The sequence below is a fragment of the Microtus ochrogaster genome, chromosome 1, assembly GCF_000317375.1.
Source record: "Microtus ochrogaster isolate Prairie Vole_2 chromosome 1, MicOch1.0, whole genome shotgun sequence".
Taxonomy (NCBI): Eukaryota; Metazoa; Chordata; class Mammalia; order Rodentia; family Cricetidae; genus Microtus; species Microtus ochrogaster.
In genome coordinates, this window is record NC_022009.1 from 17,127,760 (window position 1) to 17,148,825 (window position 21,066).

The window sequence follows — 21,066 nt, forward strand, 5'->3', positions numbered from 1 at the left end:
TCTTTGTACACAGTTACATCTCTTTACATACAGATACATCCCTGTTTTTCATATATCTGTCTCCTCTACACGTTTCTTCTCTCCACTCTGCTACATTTCTTCACATAGAGCTACACCTCTCTTCTACATCATGTACTCACTTGCACACTGACACACTGACACACTCACATACACTCTCACATACCTTTCATAGCACAAACTCTGGACAATATATAAATAACATTCTTAGGGTCACTTAGCATTTCTTGAGTAAACAGTAGAGACAGAGCCATTCTGATACACTAGGAACCATACGGTTTCTCTCAGGCTAGGATGGTCACGCCAACCAGACATGGTGAGTAAAGCAGGCTTGTAGCTTCTTAAAGTGGTCAGGGTTCCCAGACAGAGAGTGACATTGAAATTCGGGACTTAAACAATAAACAGTTAGTTGACTAGGTCTTGAGTCCTGCATCACAAACGGAGGCCAGGGGTACGTGCAAAAAGTCAGTTGCTGCAGGGAGTTATATCTCAATGTTATCACCCCCTGACTTTGGTTCAACAGATACCTGGGAACTTGCTCTGGTGCATATTTTGTAGGCGCATCTAGTCTATTTTGAATCTGTTCTGAAGTCTAAAATAAATTTTGTAACTGAGAATCTTGTTATTTTCCTATGTCAGTCTGAGCTATGAAAAATATCCTAGTATTATTTCTATTCATCAAAATTATATAGATTAAGCAGAAATCATCTTTCTGACCATTCACAGATATATGTGTGCTCAGTAGGTTTTAACTCTAACAAAGTAAAATTATATACAATAAGAACAACACACACACACACACACACACACACACACACACACACACACACACACACACGAGATAAACATACTGGCACCAGGAAAAATACCCATAGCTGTTTTCAGGAAGAAAATGTAGTAGCACATGAGAAAAACTACAGACAGAAGCAACCGATTCACATTCAGTGACCCCATGGTCTTTACCAAGTGGGGCTCCCCACCAGAGAGTTTTTCATCTGGTGGGTTGACCTGTTGAATATGAGCTGTCATCTGCTGTATATGCTCACAGCTCCGGCTGCTTTTTATTAAACCAATCACAGTGACACATTTTCACACAGTATAAACAAATATCCTGTAACAATTCTTCCTTTTTCGTTTCAAATAAAAATGAAAGGTTTTAACTCTAACAAAGTAAAATTATATACAATAAGAACAATTATCAAGTAAGAGTTACACTTAAAAAATCCAGTCCATCTATATTTGGCAAATTCAGAGAAAATACTCTATTATCTATCCTATCTTGGTGAGTCCAAAGTTTTATACCTAAACCACTTTCTATCATAAAACTTGTATTACCAACCTAATAGTATATATTTAAACCTTAAAACTTCTTTTAGATAAATAACTTAAGCTTTTATGTCTATTAACCTTTATAAATTTTATATCTCTTTTTGTAAGTTTCTTTTCTGAATTTGGTAACAAAGAAAATGATTTAACTATCTAGTCTTCAACTCTATTAGAGACCTAAGAAGGATAAAGTATTACTTGAGTAAACAGAAAGTGCAAGACAAACAACTTCCAAAACTAGAAACAATTGAGACATCTGACTTTCTGGACAGTCACTCAAGATTCCTGTGTAATATGGGGATGTCCACCTTCAGCCTACAGGCCTAGAATATCTGACAGGGTTTTTTGTGAAGCAGGAGTTTTGAAAAAAATGTCCTACCTTGTGTTGGCAAAATTCGCAGTCACCTTCTTTTGTGTCCTTGTCCAATTTGGACAGCATACTGTCTGCACTCGAGGCAAGGGCAGTTGCCCAGTGGCTAGCTTTGCCACATATGAAAGCAAATTCCATATGGAGGTTCTTCAATACCCATCACCTTTTTTCTGAAGTAGAATGGAACTGCCAGGAGCAGACCTATATTACTGTCATGAAAAGCTTTATGTTATGATAACTTTTTAATACCATATTCTGTAAATCTCTGAAGTGCTTGAAGACCACCTATCTATCCAAAATATGTCTGTTAAACCTTGAAAACATACCTAATATGACTACAGGTTAGACTGTTATAACTGACTAACTAGTAACCTATATTTCTTAATTATCCTAAAGAGTTTATAATAACTTTTAAGAACTAGAATTTACATTACATTTTAAAATGAGCTGTATGGGCACAATACATTAAAAAAGAGTAGAAACATACACACAGTCTGTTAAAACAAAAGTAATCTTAAGTTTGTATCAATGTACAAAATATCTTAAACAAGAGTAGAAACATATATTTACATATATATATATATAGTATGTTCTAACAAAAATAACCTTACATTTGTATCAATATATAAAAATCTATACCAATGTAAAATATTTGTGACTAGTGGTTGCTTTTTAGTTTAAAAGTAGATTCAGTAATCTACCACTTTATCCTATCATATTTTTTATTCCCCTTTTATCTTTTCAGAAAGAAAACCTTGAGTCTAACCTCTTTTGTTTAGCTTTTTTCTCTGGCCATGACCAATAACAATTTGCAAGTAAGCCCTGCTAAACAATGACAAGTACCCATTGACAACCCACCGATTGACAATAAAACTACCCACCCCATCTCTTGGAAATGTGGGCGTCATGTTCTTAAAATTACTTCCTGCTGGGATAATTGTATCTTTAGGGGACTCTGAGAAAACTGAGATAATGGTCAAGTCCTGGGAAAATAGCTGTAACATTTATTGTCCAGTCTCTGTGTAATGGGAAAGTGCAGGGTTTATCTGAAGTCCTGACTGGAGTAGTCTATGAGGCTGGACCATCTCAGCTAGCAGCTTTGAAGTTGTTCTGAATGCAGATTTTTGAGGAAAGTGCAGCAATCCGAGAGGCTGGACCACCTGGGCTACTTGTCTTCATTGGTATCTGGTCCTTTTTTTCTGAAAATACACAGACTTTTAAAGGTAACATTATATTTGCATTAACACAAGGATGGAATGTGCAGTGTGCTCAAGTCAGTTAAAGATGATTCTCTGCTCTATATTTGATCAGGTAAAAGACATCTGTCCACTTTTTAAGTCCATTTGGACTGTATAGCCAAACTGGAATATAAATCTCCATCCATGCCATATAAAAGGATGGCATGTAAATAATAAAGCATGAGGATTCTGTAGCCAACAAGATTTATTATGTCTCCTCCAGTCTCAGAGCTGTTCCCATGCAGAAGGATCAGCATAAATGTCACCTGGCTTGTAGTCTTTCCTGGCTTTCCCCCTCATATCTGCAACCAAGATCCTCAGGATCCCCACACCCATCAAATCTGATCTTCACTAACTTTGAAGGAATCCATAGTTTTTTTTCCTGTGCAAACAGGGTATAACCTCTCCCCCAACACAAAACTTTTCCTGACTCCCATTCTGAAATTAAGGCACCCATAAAATATATAGGCTGATTTAATTCAGCAGTCCCTTCCTCAATCCAGTGTGCCTCAGCAGCGGCTGTTCTCTATCCATTAGCATTCAAAAGTGTAATGTTAACAAAGCAGCATCGGCCCAAACTCCCTGTGTTACAATATTTCCCACCCTTACATGGCTTATTCTTTCTTATAACTTTACTCACTCTTTAAAGACTTTATTATTTTTAAAGCATTTATAGGGGGTTGGAGAGATGGCCCAGAGGTTAAGAGCATTGCCTGCTTTTCCAAATGTCCTGAGTTCAATTCCTAGCAACCACATGGTGGCTCACAACCATCTGTAATAAGATCTGGTGCCCTCTTCTGGACTTCAGGAATACATGCAGACAGAATATTGTATATATAATAAATAAATATAAAAAAAAGCATTTATATTTTTATGTGACAGTCTATACCCATTTTTACTGTACCTGTTCAGAAGTTTTCTCATCTGAACCCAGCCTTACTGCGTACATGAAGTATTATCTGACCACGGGAGCCAAACCTTAAAGGGTCAGGCAATCCGCTGCATGGTTCTACTTAGCACATGGCTCTGGCAGCTGGCTCTACCCCAGCTTGGGTTTGTGAGAGCTGAGCCTCAAGCCTGTAGGTAGCAGCTGGGAGCCACGCCTCTGTATGCCATGAACACCAGCCAGCCTAGGAAGCCAGGTCTGTTTGTGTGTTTGGAACTCTTTTTTTTTTTTTAAGCTTTCTCAGGTCCTATGTGGATATTTGTGCCTCCACTTTGGACACCATATGTAGTCAGACTTTCTTGTTGGGACCACCAACTCCTAAATAATGACATGGAGACTTATTATTAATTATGAAAGCTTGGCCTTAGCTTAGGCTTGTTTCCAACTAGCTCTTATAACTTAAATTATAAGTTATAAATTATATAAATTAAATTATAAGGTCCATGAGGAACTCAGTTTAAAAACCTAAGTAAAAGGAAAGAGCTGGTTTGCTTATTTTATTTGCTTATTTTATGTTAAGGAATTCATTTTACTTGTGAAATTGTGGAGTATTTGATAGTGCATTCTTCAGGTTTATGGCTGGGGAGGGTTGATGAGGTTGAACCCAAAGGTAACACATGCTTTGCCTTAAGCATGGTTCATTAGTGGTTTGAACATTTTTATTTCAGATGATCTCGGAAACAGTATTAGCTCTGCAGGCATTCTTTATAGCTGTTTCGATTGATTTATTTTAGTTATTGATTCTGCCAAGAGTTTGTGCATGCAGTTGCATGTACATATATTTGTGTACCTGTGTTAGGTTTTTTTTGTGTGTATATGTATGTGTGTGTTTATGTGCATATAGACCCCAGAGAACAGATAACCTTGGGTGCCATTCCTCATGTCTATCTACCCCCTTTAAAAATTTTTATTATGGATGTTTGCCTGTATGTTATATCACTGTGTGCTTGGTGCCTGAGGAGGTCAGAAGAGGGTATTGGATCCCCTGGAACTAGACTTGGAGGTGGTGGGAATTGAACTTGGGTCCTCTGGAAGGACAGCAAGTGCTCTTAACGATTGAGCCACTCTCATTTTTTTTTAAAATTGAGATAAGGTCTCTCACTGGCCCAGCCTGGCTCTCTGTGGAATTCCAGTGACCTGCCAGTTCCTGCCTGCCCAACCTGAGATTATAAACCTGTGCTGTCACTCATGTCGTTGTTACACAAGTTCTGAGGATCGAACCCAGGACCTCATGCTTGCAATGCTAACACTTTACCAACTAACTGAGCTACCACCCTACCTCCTTTTTGTTTCTGACACCGTCTTACTATATAGCTTAGGTTGTCTCCCCTTCTCCTTTCTTGTGCTGGGGTTAAAGCCTTGAGCTGCCCCAGCTCTTAGTCTTTTGCAGCCCTTCAGTTCTGCTCTTATAGTGCAAAAGCAGCTGTAATAGGAAGTGAGCCAAGTAGGTGTTCAAATTAGACTTTATTAACAAAAACAAATTATTTTCTGGTTTGGGTCTACAGTACATAGTGTTTGACAACTTCTATTTACATATTTAAGTAAATTTATAAGATTATGAATAGCTGTTTCTGAGGAATTTAGTAATGCCATCACCTGTACATTTTCTGGTCTTTTGTTAGTGATTTACATGCCTAGTAATTAAACATTTTAAAATTTTCTGTGTATGAGTACTTGTCTGCATGTGTATATCTGTGTGAGAGTCCAGAAGAGGGCGTTGGATCCCCTTGAAATGAAGTTTCAGAAGGTTGTGAGCTTTCATGTGGGAGCTGGCTTGAAACTGAGTCCTTTGGTTTCAACTGAAGAGCAGACTTAAAATAAGAAATTTATTATTTTGTATTTTCTGTGTATGAATGTGAGCTGGCATGTGGGTGCTGGGTTGAAATCGAGTCCTTTGGAAAAGCAGTCAGTGCTCTTAATTGCTGAACCATCTCTCCAGCCCCGCCCCCTTTTTTTCGTAATTTCTAAGTTGGATGTTAGATGCTGGACTTAAATATATAGCTTTAAAGCATCAGATTTTTGTTTTAATTTATAGTTAAAATTATTTTGATCATTTAAAAACTGGCCCTTCTCTTTTGTTACAGCAGATCCCAAGTGGTCTTTAAGCCTCAGTACTGTGAAGCCCATCTGAGGACTCCACTAGCGGCGTAGGGTATAAAGAGATCTCCTTATTTCTGTTGACGTGGGAATGTGTACTGTTCTCATTCTGTGTTTAGTCTCTGCGTTGTCTCCTGGTCCCTTCTGAGTAGTTTCCTTCCATACATTATGCGTATTGGTTCTGGAGCGCACCCATCCACAGCTTCCCCCGAGACCCCACATCTCCTTTTCTGCATTCGTACCAGTTTGGCCTTCCCAAACTCTGATCTCATCTTTGCTCAGGTTCCACCAGGCTCACTTTGGCTTCCCTTTTTTGTTTTGTAGAATGGAAAGTGCCTCTGGTGTGAGCCTGGGACACACTTCAGGTTCCTATTAGTTTCCTTTCTCATGAGGGTCACAGTTTTGAACTATTGTTCAGTGTGTGAAACTGTTATGTCAGATATTTTGTCTGCTTTCCTAGTTGTTGATGCTATCAGGGCAATTCCCAAGCAGTTAATCTTTTGTGCTCAGAAGTAAAAATCTCCCTATTTTGTCTTGAATTCATTCCATACTGGCTTTATCTCCTAGCCCTATATTGAAATTGATTTTCAAAACTTTATTTAACTCAGTAGTATTTAAAACATAGCCATGTGCTGCTTAATGGTGGTGATATGGTCTGAGAACTGTATCACTAGACAATTTGTCCTATGTTTCTGTTACAGTGTACTTACACACACTGCATAGTGTGTGTTCTTTATAGATATGGTCTCTGTATGCAGTCAAGCCATGGTGAACAAAAACAACGTGAAGCTGCTGCATTGTGTTTTACAGAACTGAAAAATACTGTCATGGTGATTACTAGCAGAGTAAACAAACACAGCTGTCCATTGCCATTACCAAGTGTTATAGACTGTGCATAATTGTATATACTGTGCTTTTACATGACTGATAACATAGTAAGTTTTGTACATCATTGTTAGTATAAACCTGTTGAATAATGTGTTGTCTGTGGACAAGATGTTGGCTGTGACATCTCTAGGAAGTGGGACTGTTCCAGCCCTGTCTTGGATCCACCATGTGGGTATTCATGTAGCACTGTTGACTGTTGTCGATTGTTCTGTGAACAGTTCTTCCCTTTAGCTGTGTTCTTAGCAGCAGTCAGTCTCTCTTGATTTGATTCCTATCTTCTGACCGCTTCTTTCATCTGTGTTGCTGGATCCTCAAGTTTTCATCTTCTAAGTCTTGGAAAACCCTAGAACTCAGTTTTGGAATCTTGTTCCTCTTCTCTCTTTCCTCAGTCCCTGATATCCAATCTCATGATTTTAACAAACTTCTTGATTGGCAGAAGGGTCATGGGTTCATGTTCTGAGCTTTCCCACAATCCCCAGACTCATATACGTTTGCCACTTGACATAATAACATGTTATAGCTATGTTTACATATGTGGAAAATTGATATATCTGAAGATGAAGTCTGGAGTCCTCTATAAAAAGTAGAACACAGGAAGAACACCAATAACTGAAATCATGATCGAATTTCCATTCTTCTAGTAATGAAATTCTTCCTTCTCTCCCTCTGAATTATAATCTAGGTACTTCTGATTATCTGAGGTGTTATTTCCCTAGGTCAAGTCACCATCATTCTTTTGTGTGGACTGCAGTACCAGCTCATCTTGTTTTCATCCTTGCCCTTCCTATAGCCTTTTCTCCATTTGACATCTAGAGCAAACTGTGTGTGTGTGTGTGTGTGTGTGTGTGTGTGTGCGCACACTTCTGCCTGCTTATGGAGGACAGAAGAGGATGTTGGTGTCCTGATGTATCATTCTTTCCCCTATTCCTTTGGGGTAGGTTTCTCACTGAACTTGGACCTAGCCTAGCCTCTATTAAGCCTCAGCCATCCTCCAGTCTCTGCTCCATAGTGGGGATTTGAACTCAGGGTCTCATGCTTGTATAGAAGCACTCCTGCATGCTGGGCCATCTCCCCAGACTCTAGAGCAAACTTAAAGAAAAGAGATTTATTTATTATTTTGTATCTTATGTGATGAATGTTTTGCCTGCATGTATGTAGAAGCAACATGTATGTGCCTGATACCAGAGACCAGAAGAGGGAGGCAGGTCCCCCAGATCTGGAGTTAAGGATGGTTTTGAGCCACTATATGAGTATTGGGAAATGAATTTCATCTTCTGAAAGAACCGCAAGTGCTTTCTAGCACTAACCCCCAATAGTCTTTTGTTTATTATTTATTTACTTATTTTTAATGTTTAAGGAAACCTATGTGGGATGTGGTGGCTGAATGGTTAAGGTAATGGACTTTTGAAAAGGAAATCTGCTGGTGTCAGTTCTGCTCCCAGACTTCTCGTTTTTCTTACTAAACTCCAAACAGATGACCACAGATCTGAGGCTCTGAGGGGACCTTGATCTCTGGCTAGCTAGCTCTCTGGCTTTCCCCCGTTAATCTTCCCCTTGCCCCCTGTGTTCCAGCTATATTATCCTTTCACTCCTGCCACTGACTCGCGGGAGCAATCTTCTCTGCTGCAGATCTCTGTTCTTCCAGACAGCGCATTGTTCTCTTACTCATCTGGACAGCTCTGCGAGGAATACCACTTGCTCCCCCCCCCCCCCCCCCCCCCCAACCTGCTTTTCTTTAGATCACTGGAGCTGGCCTCTGATATGTTTATTTGCTTTTCTCTCCTTCCGGAGTGTCTTAGTTAGATGAAACCCATGACCAAAGAGCCAGCTGGGGAGGAAAGGGTTTATGCTTCTACAGCACTGGTCATCATCAAAGGAGTCAGGACAGGAACTCAAACCTGGATGCTGGAGCTGATGCAAAGGCCATGGAGGGTGCTGCTTACTGTCTTGTCATGGCTTGCTCAGCCTGTTTTCTTATGGAGCCCAAGAGTCCAGGATGGCCCCACCCACAATAGGCTGGGCCCTCCCCATCAATCACTAATTAAGAAAATGCGCTACAGGCTGGCCCACAGCACAATCATATGGAGGCATTTTCTCCGTCGAGGTTTCCTCCTCTCAGATGGCTACAGTTTGTGTCAAGTTGACATAAATCAAGCCAGCCCAGGGAGAATGTAACTTTCTTCCTCCCTACTGTCCTCATTTCCTTTTGTGGGATGTTGTAATGCCATGTGTTCAGTACTTACAGCAGTGCCTGGAACACGGCACGGCGTAGGTCCTCAGTAAATCCCGAATAAGCGGATTTTATTTTCTTGTATTATTTTTTTGGTTTTTTGACATAGGGTTTCTCTGTGTAGACCTGGCTGTCCTGGAACTCATTCTGTAGATCAGGCTGGTCTCGAACTCACAGAGATCCACCCACCTGCCTCTGTCTCCAAAGCGCTGAGATTAAAGGTGTGCACCACCATGCCTGGATGAATGAATGAATTTTAAGTGAATCTTTTCAAAGAATGCTTTTTATTAAAAGATATCCAGTAGGTGGCACTCTTTTCAAACTTGATGTGATTACATCGGAGGACAGGATAGGTTTTTCTGTTGCTTGTCCTGAAAAACAAGGTCTTGTGAAGAAGATTGTCACAGGAGACTACTAGGATTAAGACCAGGCATGTAGAAAACTCCATTTATATTTAGCTTTTATTTATACTTTTAAAAATGCTTCCTAAAATAAAAATAATTTGGATAAACCTATAGAAAATTATTTAGTATAGTTATTCAGCACATCAAATGTGAATAGCACTAGCTTCTATCCATACACTGAGTGCTGAACTTACTGCACAGTTGCATAATAATAGTAATAATAATAATAATAATAATAATAATAATAATAATAGTTTCTGACAAACCTTCACAGCCTGCCCATCTTCCATGGCCAATGGCACAGCATTTCTAATCTGTCTTCCTCCATTTCTGCCCTCCTCCCTTTAGTCCCTATGCCTCTGTCAAACACTGCTCACTTGAATACCTCTTTAAATAATATTTTTCTCTTGAAGCATTTTGAATCTTGTCTTATTGAACCAAATTATGTATTTTTCTTTTCATTTTGCTGAAAATAAACTTAAAAGGTTGTTGACTGTCTCTATTTTTCTCTTCTTTTTTTCTGTTTTAGGCCCCTCCACCCTTGCTTCTGATTATAGCATATTGAAGGAACTTGTTTTGTTTATCTACTTAACGTTCTCAGTCTCTTCTCAGAAACCCTTTAACTCTTTGGACACTGGTCTTTTGTACTTCTGTGGCTCTAACTTGAACATAGACTATGGGATGGCTTAGTGTTTGTAGTTCCTGTTCCAGGTCCCCTGGATGACCAAGTATGGCTGACAGATGTAACTGGAATCCAGCTATACTCAAAGAGTTTTAGTTTTGACTTTTAAACCTATACATTTGTAATTTCTAGTAATGCCCTTTATGATGCTAAATGATGATGTCATTTTTGTTTTATTTATCACTTTCTACTTGACCTGCCCCACATTATTAGATTTAGGCCTGGGGTCTGAATTGAATATTTAGAAAATAACTTTTTGTTTACTGACAAGTAATTGGAGAGCATTCATTTGTTTACATAATAATCTTCTGTTTACCAAGGAACTATTAGATAGCACTAAATTTTAATTGAGAAAGCATATTTTTTTCTGGAATGAGACATGCCAACTTAAATATAACTTATCATTAGGATAATATACTATAATTATTGAAATAGACTTTGTTCATCCAAGCAACTGAAAGCCTTTTCTAATTTCAGATATGTTAATATAGCTGTTAGACAAAAGTGCTACTTGTAAACATATTATTTCCAGAAAATGAAAATTTGGAGACATTGTTGCTTGTTGGAAGTTGGGTGAGACCTGAAGCCTTGCTAGTTTCTGTTCTGACAGCTGCCCTTCCGTAGCAGGCAGAGAGGACACATGGCTTCAGGACACTTGTGTTTCCAGAGTTTGGCCTGCACCTGGCGTGCGGCAGGTCTTAAGAATTTCCCATATAGAATGTGTTGGAGACTCAGCAGTGTGGCTTTCAGTGCTCAGTGTTTTCTCCTGCACTCTTCTCCCTTTTCTCCGTAGACTGCTCGAGATCGCAGAAGCCCGTTTTCCACTCTATTTTAACACTGAAGAAAAATTGCTTCAGATGAGCAGTAAAGTTCATCTTCACCGGGAACTCACCTGTGAGGGAGTTCTACAAAGGTAGGCAGTTTCAGATTCTGTTATTTTAGTAATGCTTTGAAGGTGTTTATCTTCTTTATTTTTAGCTTTTGAGTAAAATAATTCTTATATAATAGAATTAAGGAAATAATTATTTCTGTACTCTTTATTTGTTGTAGTTTTTAAAATGTTTCTTTAACATAGAAAAACATTTAAATGAATATTTTACAATCTAAGTAATTTATTAATTATGTGTTTTGTTAGCAAATTGCCTCAAAAGGTAGCAGCAAATATGTATTTTCTGGGTGCTGGGCATCTGGGAGTAGCGTAGCCAGTTTTCCTGCTCCGCTCTTGTCCAGGAGTGCAGTCATCTCTCGGCTCAGAGGCCTGGCATCTGTTTCCAGCCTCACTCCTGTGCCGTTGGAAGGCCTGCTTTCTTACGTGTGGATGTTGTAGTCTTTGTGCCTGCTGTCTGGAACAAGAGTACCACTGTGTTGTCAAAAGCTTTTGTCACCCAGACCAACTCCTGTACCAGGTGGGAGGGCACATATCCACAGGGAGATGTAGTCATACAAACAAGAATACTACCCTGTTGTCAAAGCTTATATCACCCAGACCAACTCCTGCTCCATGTGGGAAGGCACATACACACAGGGAAATGTATTCATACAAAGACATGACATACCAGGAAATGGGAACAAGAGGGGGCCGTTTTGGAGACTGACTACCACAAGTAGTTTTACTTTAAGATTACAGCTTTTCTAGCATCGTAGGACAACATGAAGACACTGTGCCTGTTTCCAGAAGAATGCAAGACAATAGCAGTGCTGGACTGAACTAAGTTATGCGTGCTGCATTTTATAGTCACCAGTGTGACTTAGGGTAGTGTGTGTGTGTGTGTGTGTGTGTGTGTGTGTGTGTGTTACTAGGATGGAGCCTAGGGCCCAGTGTGTATCAGGCAGGTGCGCTACCAAAGAGCTGCATCTCAATCCTTTTTAAATTTTTTACTTTGAGACAGGGCCATGCTACGTTGTCCAGTTTGGGTTTGTGCTCCCACTGTAGCCCAGTTCAGCCTTGAACTTGCAAACGTCTTTCTTCAGCTTCCTGAGTAGTGAGGACTACCGACCTGTGTCACCAGACCTGGTGTACTGATTTAAAGCTGATAAACCTTTGAAACACTGTTGTTGTTGTTTTAGACTTATTTATTTTATATTTTATGTGTATGAGTGTTTGCCCACAATGTTTGTATGTACACCACTTGTAATGCCCGATGCCCTTGGAGGTCAGAAGAGGGTGTTGGAACTAGAGTTTCAGATGGGTGTGAACCATCTTGTGGGTGCTGGCAGCCAAACCCTGTCTTTTGGAAGAGCAAGTATTCTTAGCCATTGAGCCATCTCTCCAGTCCTTTGACTCTGTTTTTAAAAATTAAGTCTTAGCAGTTGCTTACAGATATTCAATGTTAAACCTGCCTTTTGTTTTTCTTTTTCTGAGTTCTAAATCCAAAAGCATGATTTTCTCTTGCCCCACTTTCTATCTCTTTCCTGGGTACCAACCAAAATCCCAGTCATGTTTGTTCTAGGACGCTGGACTTCCTCCCTGTTTTCTCTGGCCCTCCCTGCTCCTCACAGATGCTTGCAGACCCTAACTCAAAGGTCATGATGCTCTCTCTTCTCCCCTAGTCCCCTTCTCCTGGAAGCTGCCAGGATTTACAGCTTGCCCGTCCTGTGGTTAGCTTTTCTCTCCAGCCCTAATACAATGTTCTTCCATCTTCCTTCTAAAAAGAAAGGCAAATGAAAAAATGTGTCTTAAATTTGTTCACTATTTTACAAATTCTACTTTCTTAGGCTTGAATCTTTGGAGGAAGAGATTATTTCCAAAGGAGTTAAGCTTGTGATCGTTGACTCCGTTGCATCCGTGGTCAGAAAGGAGTTTGATCCGCAGCTTCAAGGCAACATCAAGGAAAGGAACAAGTTCTTGGCCAAAGAAGCATCTTTACTGAAGTACCTGGCTGAGACATTTTCACTCCCAGTAAGTGTCCCCTTTTCCTTCTTTTCTCGTAAAGTCATGGTCTCACAGTATGGAGTAATGAACTTAGAGAAGACTAGCAAGCAGGCGACCTTTTAAAGTTTGATTACTACTACACCAGGCAACTCTGGTTTTGTAAATTACTCTGTCTGCTGAGATTCTTTCCCCTTTTTCCACTGTGATGCTGGGGCACATTTGAGTGTTGGACGGTTCCATCGCCACTCACCTTACTCCTTCTCACTCTTCACTCATTCTGAGTGTTTTGTATCACGTCTGCCATGCTGAGATTACTATGAAGCAGTACAACTCACCGAGTTGCCTGGGTCAATGTCTGTGAACTTCCTTTGCACAGGCAGGGTATCTTGTAGATTTTGTAAATTAAATCTTTTAGGCTTTGTGCATACGTTACTGTGTTTAGTGCTGTTTCGGTTTGCTTCCAGTGGGCAGAGGTCAACCACTAATGGAAATGCCCATGAGAAAACCTTAAGAGAGCTTTTGGAATGGCTTTCTGTCGTGGGCATTGTGATCAGGACATCTGAGGTGCACGGCTGATGACATAGAAATACATATTAAGGTCCGCCCCACTCTGCTGCCCGTGGGAGGGCTGAGCTTGTTCCACAGCCTCAGGAAGAGTGCTGTTTCCAGACAGTCTTACTGTCCAGCGCTGGCTGTCCTCCCCCCAGACCTTCCTGCCTTGTCTCAGTGCTAGAGTTGCAGGTGTGGCTTCCACACCCTGCCAGGCTTTTCCGTTTCATGTCCCTCATCCATACAAGGCAACTCTTTAACCTGAGATAAAATTTGTTTGAGACTTTGTAATTTTCATTTGTCTTGGGGAAATTAAAAGCTCGGGTCTTTGTATCAGAAATCATTCAAACAAATTATGTGAGCCACCATGCGCCTTTCATTTGTACAGCCTAGCAGGAAGGCGGGGAGAAGATGTCATATATGTGCCTTCTACATGTTTTAATGGCTCTAAAACTTACAGTTTGGATTAAAATCAGCTACTGCAAAGTTTAGCTTGAGAAGTGTTTCCTTTTAGAGTTTTGTAGTTGCTTAAAATGATATATTTGAATTTCTGTTGTTCCTATTCAAGTAGAATAGAAAAATTTAAAGACTATTTCAAAGTGATACTTAATTGAATGGAAAGCTAAGATTAGTTGCATACTTATCTTATTAATTTAGTGTTGCTTGACCTAAGCCTGTGTAAAATGCAAAAAATTCACTTTTTAAAGCTGTTTTTTTAAATAGCAATTTTAGCCAGATGCTTTGCAATTTGCTAAGAAAATTTATGTTTCTGAGTAAGAAAAAGGACTTTTTGTTTTGAGTTGAGTTCTCTGAAACATCACGTGCTCGGTGTCTGCACCCTGGAAGAACGTGAGCATGGCTGCAGTCTGATGTGTGAGTTATTTCTGCCAGTCCCTAGTCTAGATCCTTCTCCCTAGGCCAGTCATCCAGGTCTTATGCTACTCCAGACAACCAGTGCATTATGGATCTAGGAGGCGCATATGCCTTTAATCCTAGGAAGCAGAGGAAGTGGAGCTTTTGTGAGTTCAAGGCAAGCCTTGTCTACATAGTGAATTCCAGGCCAGACATGGCTATACAGTAAGACTCTTGCCATAAAAAATAAAAAAAAAAAAACAGGAATCTAACAGTTTCTTGTATGGCTTCAAGGTACTGACCTCCTGCCCCTTGTCTTTTATCCTTTAAGGAATTTTTGTTAGAGCAAGAATTTTATAATTCAAATTGTGTTTCTGTGTTTAGTTATCAGTTCTGTTACTTAACACAGAGTGGACATTAAAGATTCCACATTAAAGAATTACAAGTGCAAAGAAAGGGATGCTTTAAATTTTTGTACTTTACTGAGAATACTTTTTTATGGTCTACAAAACATTAATTTGTTCTTATATCTTTCCATTTTTTTAAATCAAATAATCTAGGACTAGCATTGTTTGCTAGACCTGGCATTTGCTAAGTACATACAGTTCAAAGTTTCCCTTACTTTTAAAATTTATTTTATATTTTGCAATTTTTCATAGTATTAAAAATTTCAATGTTTAGATATTTTTCTTCTATGAAGCGTTGTGGGTTTTTTTTTTTTTTTTTGTGGTCCCTGATCAAATTTAGCCATTTGGAACCCCAGTGGCATTGTCCCCTGCTTTCTGGGCAGCCTCTATTGCTTGGTGTGCTGGTAGTATGGCTGTGGTGTCATCAGCCTTTGAGGGAGACACTCTGGAGACTCAAATGTGGGGGAATTCTGCAACCTGCTTTTCCTGTACAAGGTCAAGAACCCTCAGCTGCTTCCCTGTTGGCAACTGCACCCTTTGAGAACTATAGCGAGTGTTGGGTGACCGGCTGTTTGCTCTTACTCAGGCATGCACCCTCCTCTTGCAGAGATTCTCTGAACCCCCACTGCTGACTCCAGTGTTATCACTGCAGGAATATGATGAAGTATGAGTAATACTTCATACCAAATGATATTTGTGAAATAAATTTGTAATCAGCATAATGCTGTACAAATAATTATGCTAGCCTAATGTTATAGATGATAACTTGGTAGGTTTATCTGTTTATAGTATGCATACACTAACCTGTGTTATAGCTTCCTTTGATTTTAACGTGCATGCAGTGAATGTGATGACTCAGTTTTTTGAGCTACTAGTGAACCTTTGGTTTGGGAAGGGTGACATCATTTGGTCCTCACGTAGACATGAATGTGTTTATATTTTAATTCTGTTATGGCTCTTTTCTCCATTAGCCATTGACCATCAAAGAGGTTCTAAGTGACACCGCTTTACTGGAAACACACATTATTATGTTATGGAGGATTTGAGTTATAAAGTTAAACATTCTCAGGAGAGAATTTTATATGCTCAAATACATTAAGACTGTGGTTTGCGAAGTTCAGTTGCAGAAGCCTGGTGGAATTTTTCTCTTGAAGCTTTGGGGAACGGAGAGGCATGCTGCTATGGGGGAGTTTTTGTCTTTAAAGCATGTTTGTGATGTTGGTGGATTCTGAAACTGTTTATAGATACTCAGTGGAAATAATAAGAGAAAAGAATTCAGATGTTGTCTTCTAAAGGGTGGTGATTGTGGTTGTACTGCCTGTTCACTGCTGCTTCTATTTACCATATACAAAGCAGTAATGTCACATTGTGAACTGTGTAGGTGAAGATAATAGCACGTTCTTGTGAAAAGTAATTGTCAGTTCACAGTGGCCCCCCTTTCTGTTTTACAGATGATACTAAATTAGAAATATTTTTTTCACCTGTAGTTGTTAAAATTTGGCTTATTCTAAAACAGGGCCTGAGGCATTTCTCCTGTGGTTGCCCTCTGTGCTTCTGATTATGTGCTTTGGGAATATGCATAGCTCTGATTTATTGCTTATTAAGGGTTCTTTTGAAATAGTAATTTCCATTTTTATGTTTAAAACTTTAGAAACATGAATGAAAATACTTGTACTTCTCGTTTGCTATTTAAAGGCATCCAGATTTAGGATCCTCATCAAGAAGAAACTGTTTGGTTTTGTTTAAGTGAAAAAATACAATAAGATAAATATTTTATTATTTGAAAAGGGCATACATTTTTTTCTCTCAAATTATTCTGACTCAACTTTGTATGGTCTAGAATTTATTTTTTTTTAACCTTCAGCTGTCTCATCATGCAAGGTGGTTTAATCTTGAAGACCATATCTTATCATTGACACTAATAAATACTAAAAAATTAAATTAGTGGACAATTTATTAAAAGAGTCAAGATTTTGTCAATTACAAAATTCTCATTGGGTTTTTGACTTGTGACATAGATACATGTGTCCACTTTTGTCATTTAGCCTTTTTTCTGGGTCTTCAGAGCTTACCTTTTTAGGAGAGTCTTATGAAATTGCTCTGTGAGATATAAATCACAGATCCTCAGTGTATTAAAACACTGGAGTTGGTGATCACACTGTGTATCTTTATTGTGTGGCTTTTCTGGAAATCAGACGTTTTGGGTTCAGTCTGACCATTCATAGGAGTCACTGAGAACCAACAGTTCTCAGCGGTTACCTCGAGGTGAGTAGGGCTCTGTGGGGCCTCTGTTTGCTCACGCAGGAGACCGTGCTACTTCAGCTATCCACTTGCTGCCCATGGCCCTTAAACTCGTTGTGTAGTAAGCATCAGCTGGTGGATAGCAGGGCGGCATTGGTGTGCTTGAAGGTGCACAGCCTGCAGCGGTGGGACGAATCAGGTAGCCCAGGAATACACTCCCAGTGAGGAAAGGGTTAACTCAGCTGGCTCAAGTTGCTCCAGTCCTGCTCATTTCTAGAAAAAAAAAAAAAACTCCCTTTTTTTGGCCTGGCTCTTGGCTGGGTCCTGGGAGAAGAGCCCTGGGAATATTCCACCTAGTAAGTATTTTTGTATGTGTGAGGGTTGAGGCCACAGGTACCAGTCTGATCACAGTTTGTGCAAACAATGCGGTCTGTGGTAAGCATTGATTTTGCTCTGGGGACCGGAGTCTAATTAGCTGAGGTCATCTAAGTGGGTGCTGCATACCTCCCGACTGACCCCAATGAAAATGCTGGACGCTAAGGATTGAGCCAACTTCGCACATGTTGCCCTGCGTCCTTGCTGAGACAGTTAAGCACATCCTTGTGTCTCCACTGGGAGAGGACAATGCAGCCTCTACCTGGATTTCCTGCACTTTGTCATGCTTTCCTTTGCCACGTGTCTGTCTCTCAACACTCATCCCTGAGGGAAGGGCGAGCAGAGGATGGGGGGAGAGAGGGAGCCTTAGCTGTAACATCTTTTCTGAGCTTATAGTTTACAAAACATAGTTTTTAAAGCTGTTTTTTATTATTGTATATTGACAGTTTATAATTTTATGTATTGATTGGATCCAAAGTGATGTTATGATAGTCTTAATGGTAACTGCAAGATTTAGCTCACAGTGTTCCAACAAGCATAATTCATTGCTTTTGATGATGTCCTGTGATGGGCTAAGTGAGTAAGACGGTGGGAGGAGCTGGGAGAAGAGAACTTTGTGTTCTCTTTGCAACTTTATGGTAAATCTAAAATTATTGCAACATGGGCCGTTTTTAAAAAGGCGGTAAAGCGGGTGACTTTGCCTTAGCTGGCCTGCAGACTCATAAAAACACGATACTGGCTGTGTCTGGAGAAGGGGATGTGCCTTTGAGGTACTGGCTCTCCTCCCTTTGGCCATTTGGTTCTACAGATATCATCTAGTACTTCATTATTTTTAGCACTCTTTTTTATCTTTCAGCAAATCCTCTTGGCTCCATCTCATAATACATTTGGTGTCCAGTTACTTCCACCACCTCGGTCCTATTCCCTGGTCCTGGTAGAGCGCAGCACTGACTTTTTTAGTTTGACTTTTCTTTGGGCGTCCAGCTCACAAATAATGGCATGGAGACTTATTAATTATGAAAGCTTGGTCTTTTCCTTAGACCTTTCCCCAACTAGCTCTTGTACCTTAAATTGACCTGTTTCGGTTAATCTACGCTCTGTGAAGTGGCTTAGTTACTTCTCTGTACCGTTATGTCCGACTTCTTCAGAGTCTAGCTGGTGTCTCTCCACCTCTCCTCTTCCCACAGTTTTCTCTCTTCCTGGAAGTCCTGCCTATTCTCTCCTACTTATCTCTTGGCCATTCAGCTTTTTATTAAACCAATCAGAAGGTGCCTTAGGCAGTGACACGTCTTTACAGTACACAAAAAGATTATCCCACAACAGCTTTGGATTTAGATGTTAGATTGAGTTATAGCCCACTCTCGCTAATGTTAAGACTTTGAGTAAGTGTGTGTCATGACTCTGACTTTTAGCTTTCCTGTTTGAAAAATGGGCATAATATCTGACTTGTAGGTATGTGGGACTTAAATGAGATGTTTGTAATGTTATTAATGCAGTACTTGGTACATTCTGTGAGAGACAGCCTATTATTACTTTTAACTATAACCTTATTCCAGATGCTTTGTATACTTTCCATCCTAATATTTGTACAGTGTTACAATAAGGACAAATTATGCTGTACTTCTCCATTGCCCCCTTCCTCTGTTTTGTTGATAGATACTAAGACTGCCTGAAGCCTCTTCGACCCCGTAACTCCTACTTCTTTGGATTCTTCTCATTCTTTCTTCCTCTTTCCCTTTTTAATTCCACTTTTAGTAATTGTGTCCAAAGCTTTATGCTAGGCACAGCGAGGTCCTGAAGACAAAGAAAACCTAGTCTTTGGCCTCGAGGCTTCTATAAATCATCACCTGCAGAGACAAATAGCTCTCTGTGACATAATGGAGAACAGAACGAATATCTTGGCTACTGCTCTCTTTCTATTTCTAACTGATGCGTGAGAAGTGAAGCACCTTCACTTCTGTCACGGGGGCTACAGGTTACCCAGAGAAAATATTGGGAAAGTGTAGACCCGCAGTTCCTGTTAAACCCTTTCTCATGTCTGACTGGACCCATACAGTCTTTCCCTTGTTCAGAGAGTGCTCTTGTTGGAGGCAGGCTCTTGGTAAACCAATGAACACACGTGTGGTTGTTACTTTGCAGAGAAGAGGTTGGAAATGAAAGTCAGTTGCAGCCCTAGCGTTGCCCTGCGCTTATTACCCAGTCCTCCACTTGCTGTATGTTTTCCAGTTGAAGATCTCAAGCTTGTGGCTGAGTGGCAACCTTTAGTTTTCCAGTGAGTGCAGCGATCCAGTGAAATGAGGTGACTTGCCCAAGACTACTTTGGATAACTGAGTAATGTCACTTGACACTTGTAGCGTGGGTTTTCATCCAGCATCTACTTGGTTTACTTCTGAGTTTACTGCATAGATAATGATATGATACAGATCAGTGCAGCGTAACTTTCTCCACGTTTATCTCTGACCACATCCTCTGCTCAGAAGCATTGTGTGGTAACATGTCTAACTAAGTCCTAGACTAAAAGCACGATAAGGACAGAGAATTTACATGTCTCATCAGGTATATCCTTCATAGCTAGGTCAGAATCTTTGTTGATAGATTGCATTCCTGATAAGGCACTCAGGAACATCCTTCTGGCTCCAGCATGTTCCCCATGCCTTGCATTTTTCTATAAATGCAGACTGCTGGTCTACCTCTGCTCTCTAACTGGTTCCACTTTCCATTGTGGTACAACTATTGTGAGTTTCTATTTGGAGCCTAAATGATTTTTTTCCTTGCAGCATCATTTAACTTTTTGTATGTTTGTGTTGGAGCCCCTGAAAACAGGACTGTGCACTCCTCACCATAGCTCCCTTTCTTGAAAAGTGACTCATATTAAGTAGTATCCAGTACATATTTGTAGGATATTTTATACTTTTAATTATACAATTTCTGAAATGCATATTTAATTAAATGCTTATTTAATTCCTATGCTATTTGAAAGGACAGTACTCTAGCATTGCTTCTAAAGTGTGCAAAATCACCTGGAAACTGGGGCTTGGTGTCTCCATGCTTCTTTTTTACAACCAGTGGCTGTTGGCTGATGATCGGAAAGCTCAGTTCCTCTAATACCCTGAGCTGCTCAAAGTCCTATGAAATGCCACTAGCTACAATTTTATATAAAAGCTGTATGGCAAGAATTGAGCACCAGTGCTCTGTAGAGTGCTACCATAATGCCTCACGCCTAAAACATGGACAACAAAACAAAGTCAAATGGGAATATATCAAACTTAAAAGCTTCTGCCCAGCAAATGAAATAGTCATCAACAACCTGAAAAACAAACTGTGCGGTGGGGAAGTCATGAATCTGACAAAGAACTAATATCCACAATATATTAAAAAAATCCTACAACTCAGTAACAAAGCCTGGACAACAACAAAATCAAACTAATTAAAGATTGGCCTAAGGACTTGAGTAGATGTTCCTTAAAGAACGCACATAGAGCCGGGCGGTGGTGGCGCACGCCTTTAATCCCAGCACTCGGGAGGCAGAGGCAGGTGGATCTCTGTGAGTTCGAGACCAGCCTGGTCTACA

The 21,066-nt window shown here is 40.0% G+C and overlaps 1 protein-coding gene across 2 annotated transcripts in view; it reads left to right on the forward strand.

The window, feature by feature from the left end:
• Rad51b (RAD51 paralog B) overlaps positions 1 to 21,066 on the forward strand; it is a 513,137-nt gene that overhangs the window by 25,347 nt on the left and 466,724 nt on the right. For both annotated transcript variants that reach the window (XM_013351997.2, XM_026778999.1), the window contains 2 exons: positions 10,993 to 11,112; positions 12,915 to 13,098. In XM_013351997.2, the coding sequence (XP_013207451.1) occupies positions 10,993 to 11,112; positions 12,915 to 13,098 (304 nt within the window). The remainder of the gene's footprint in view (positions 1 to 10,992; positions 11,113 to 12,914; positions 13,099 to 21,066) is intronic.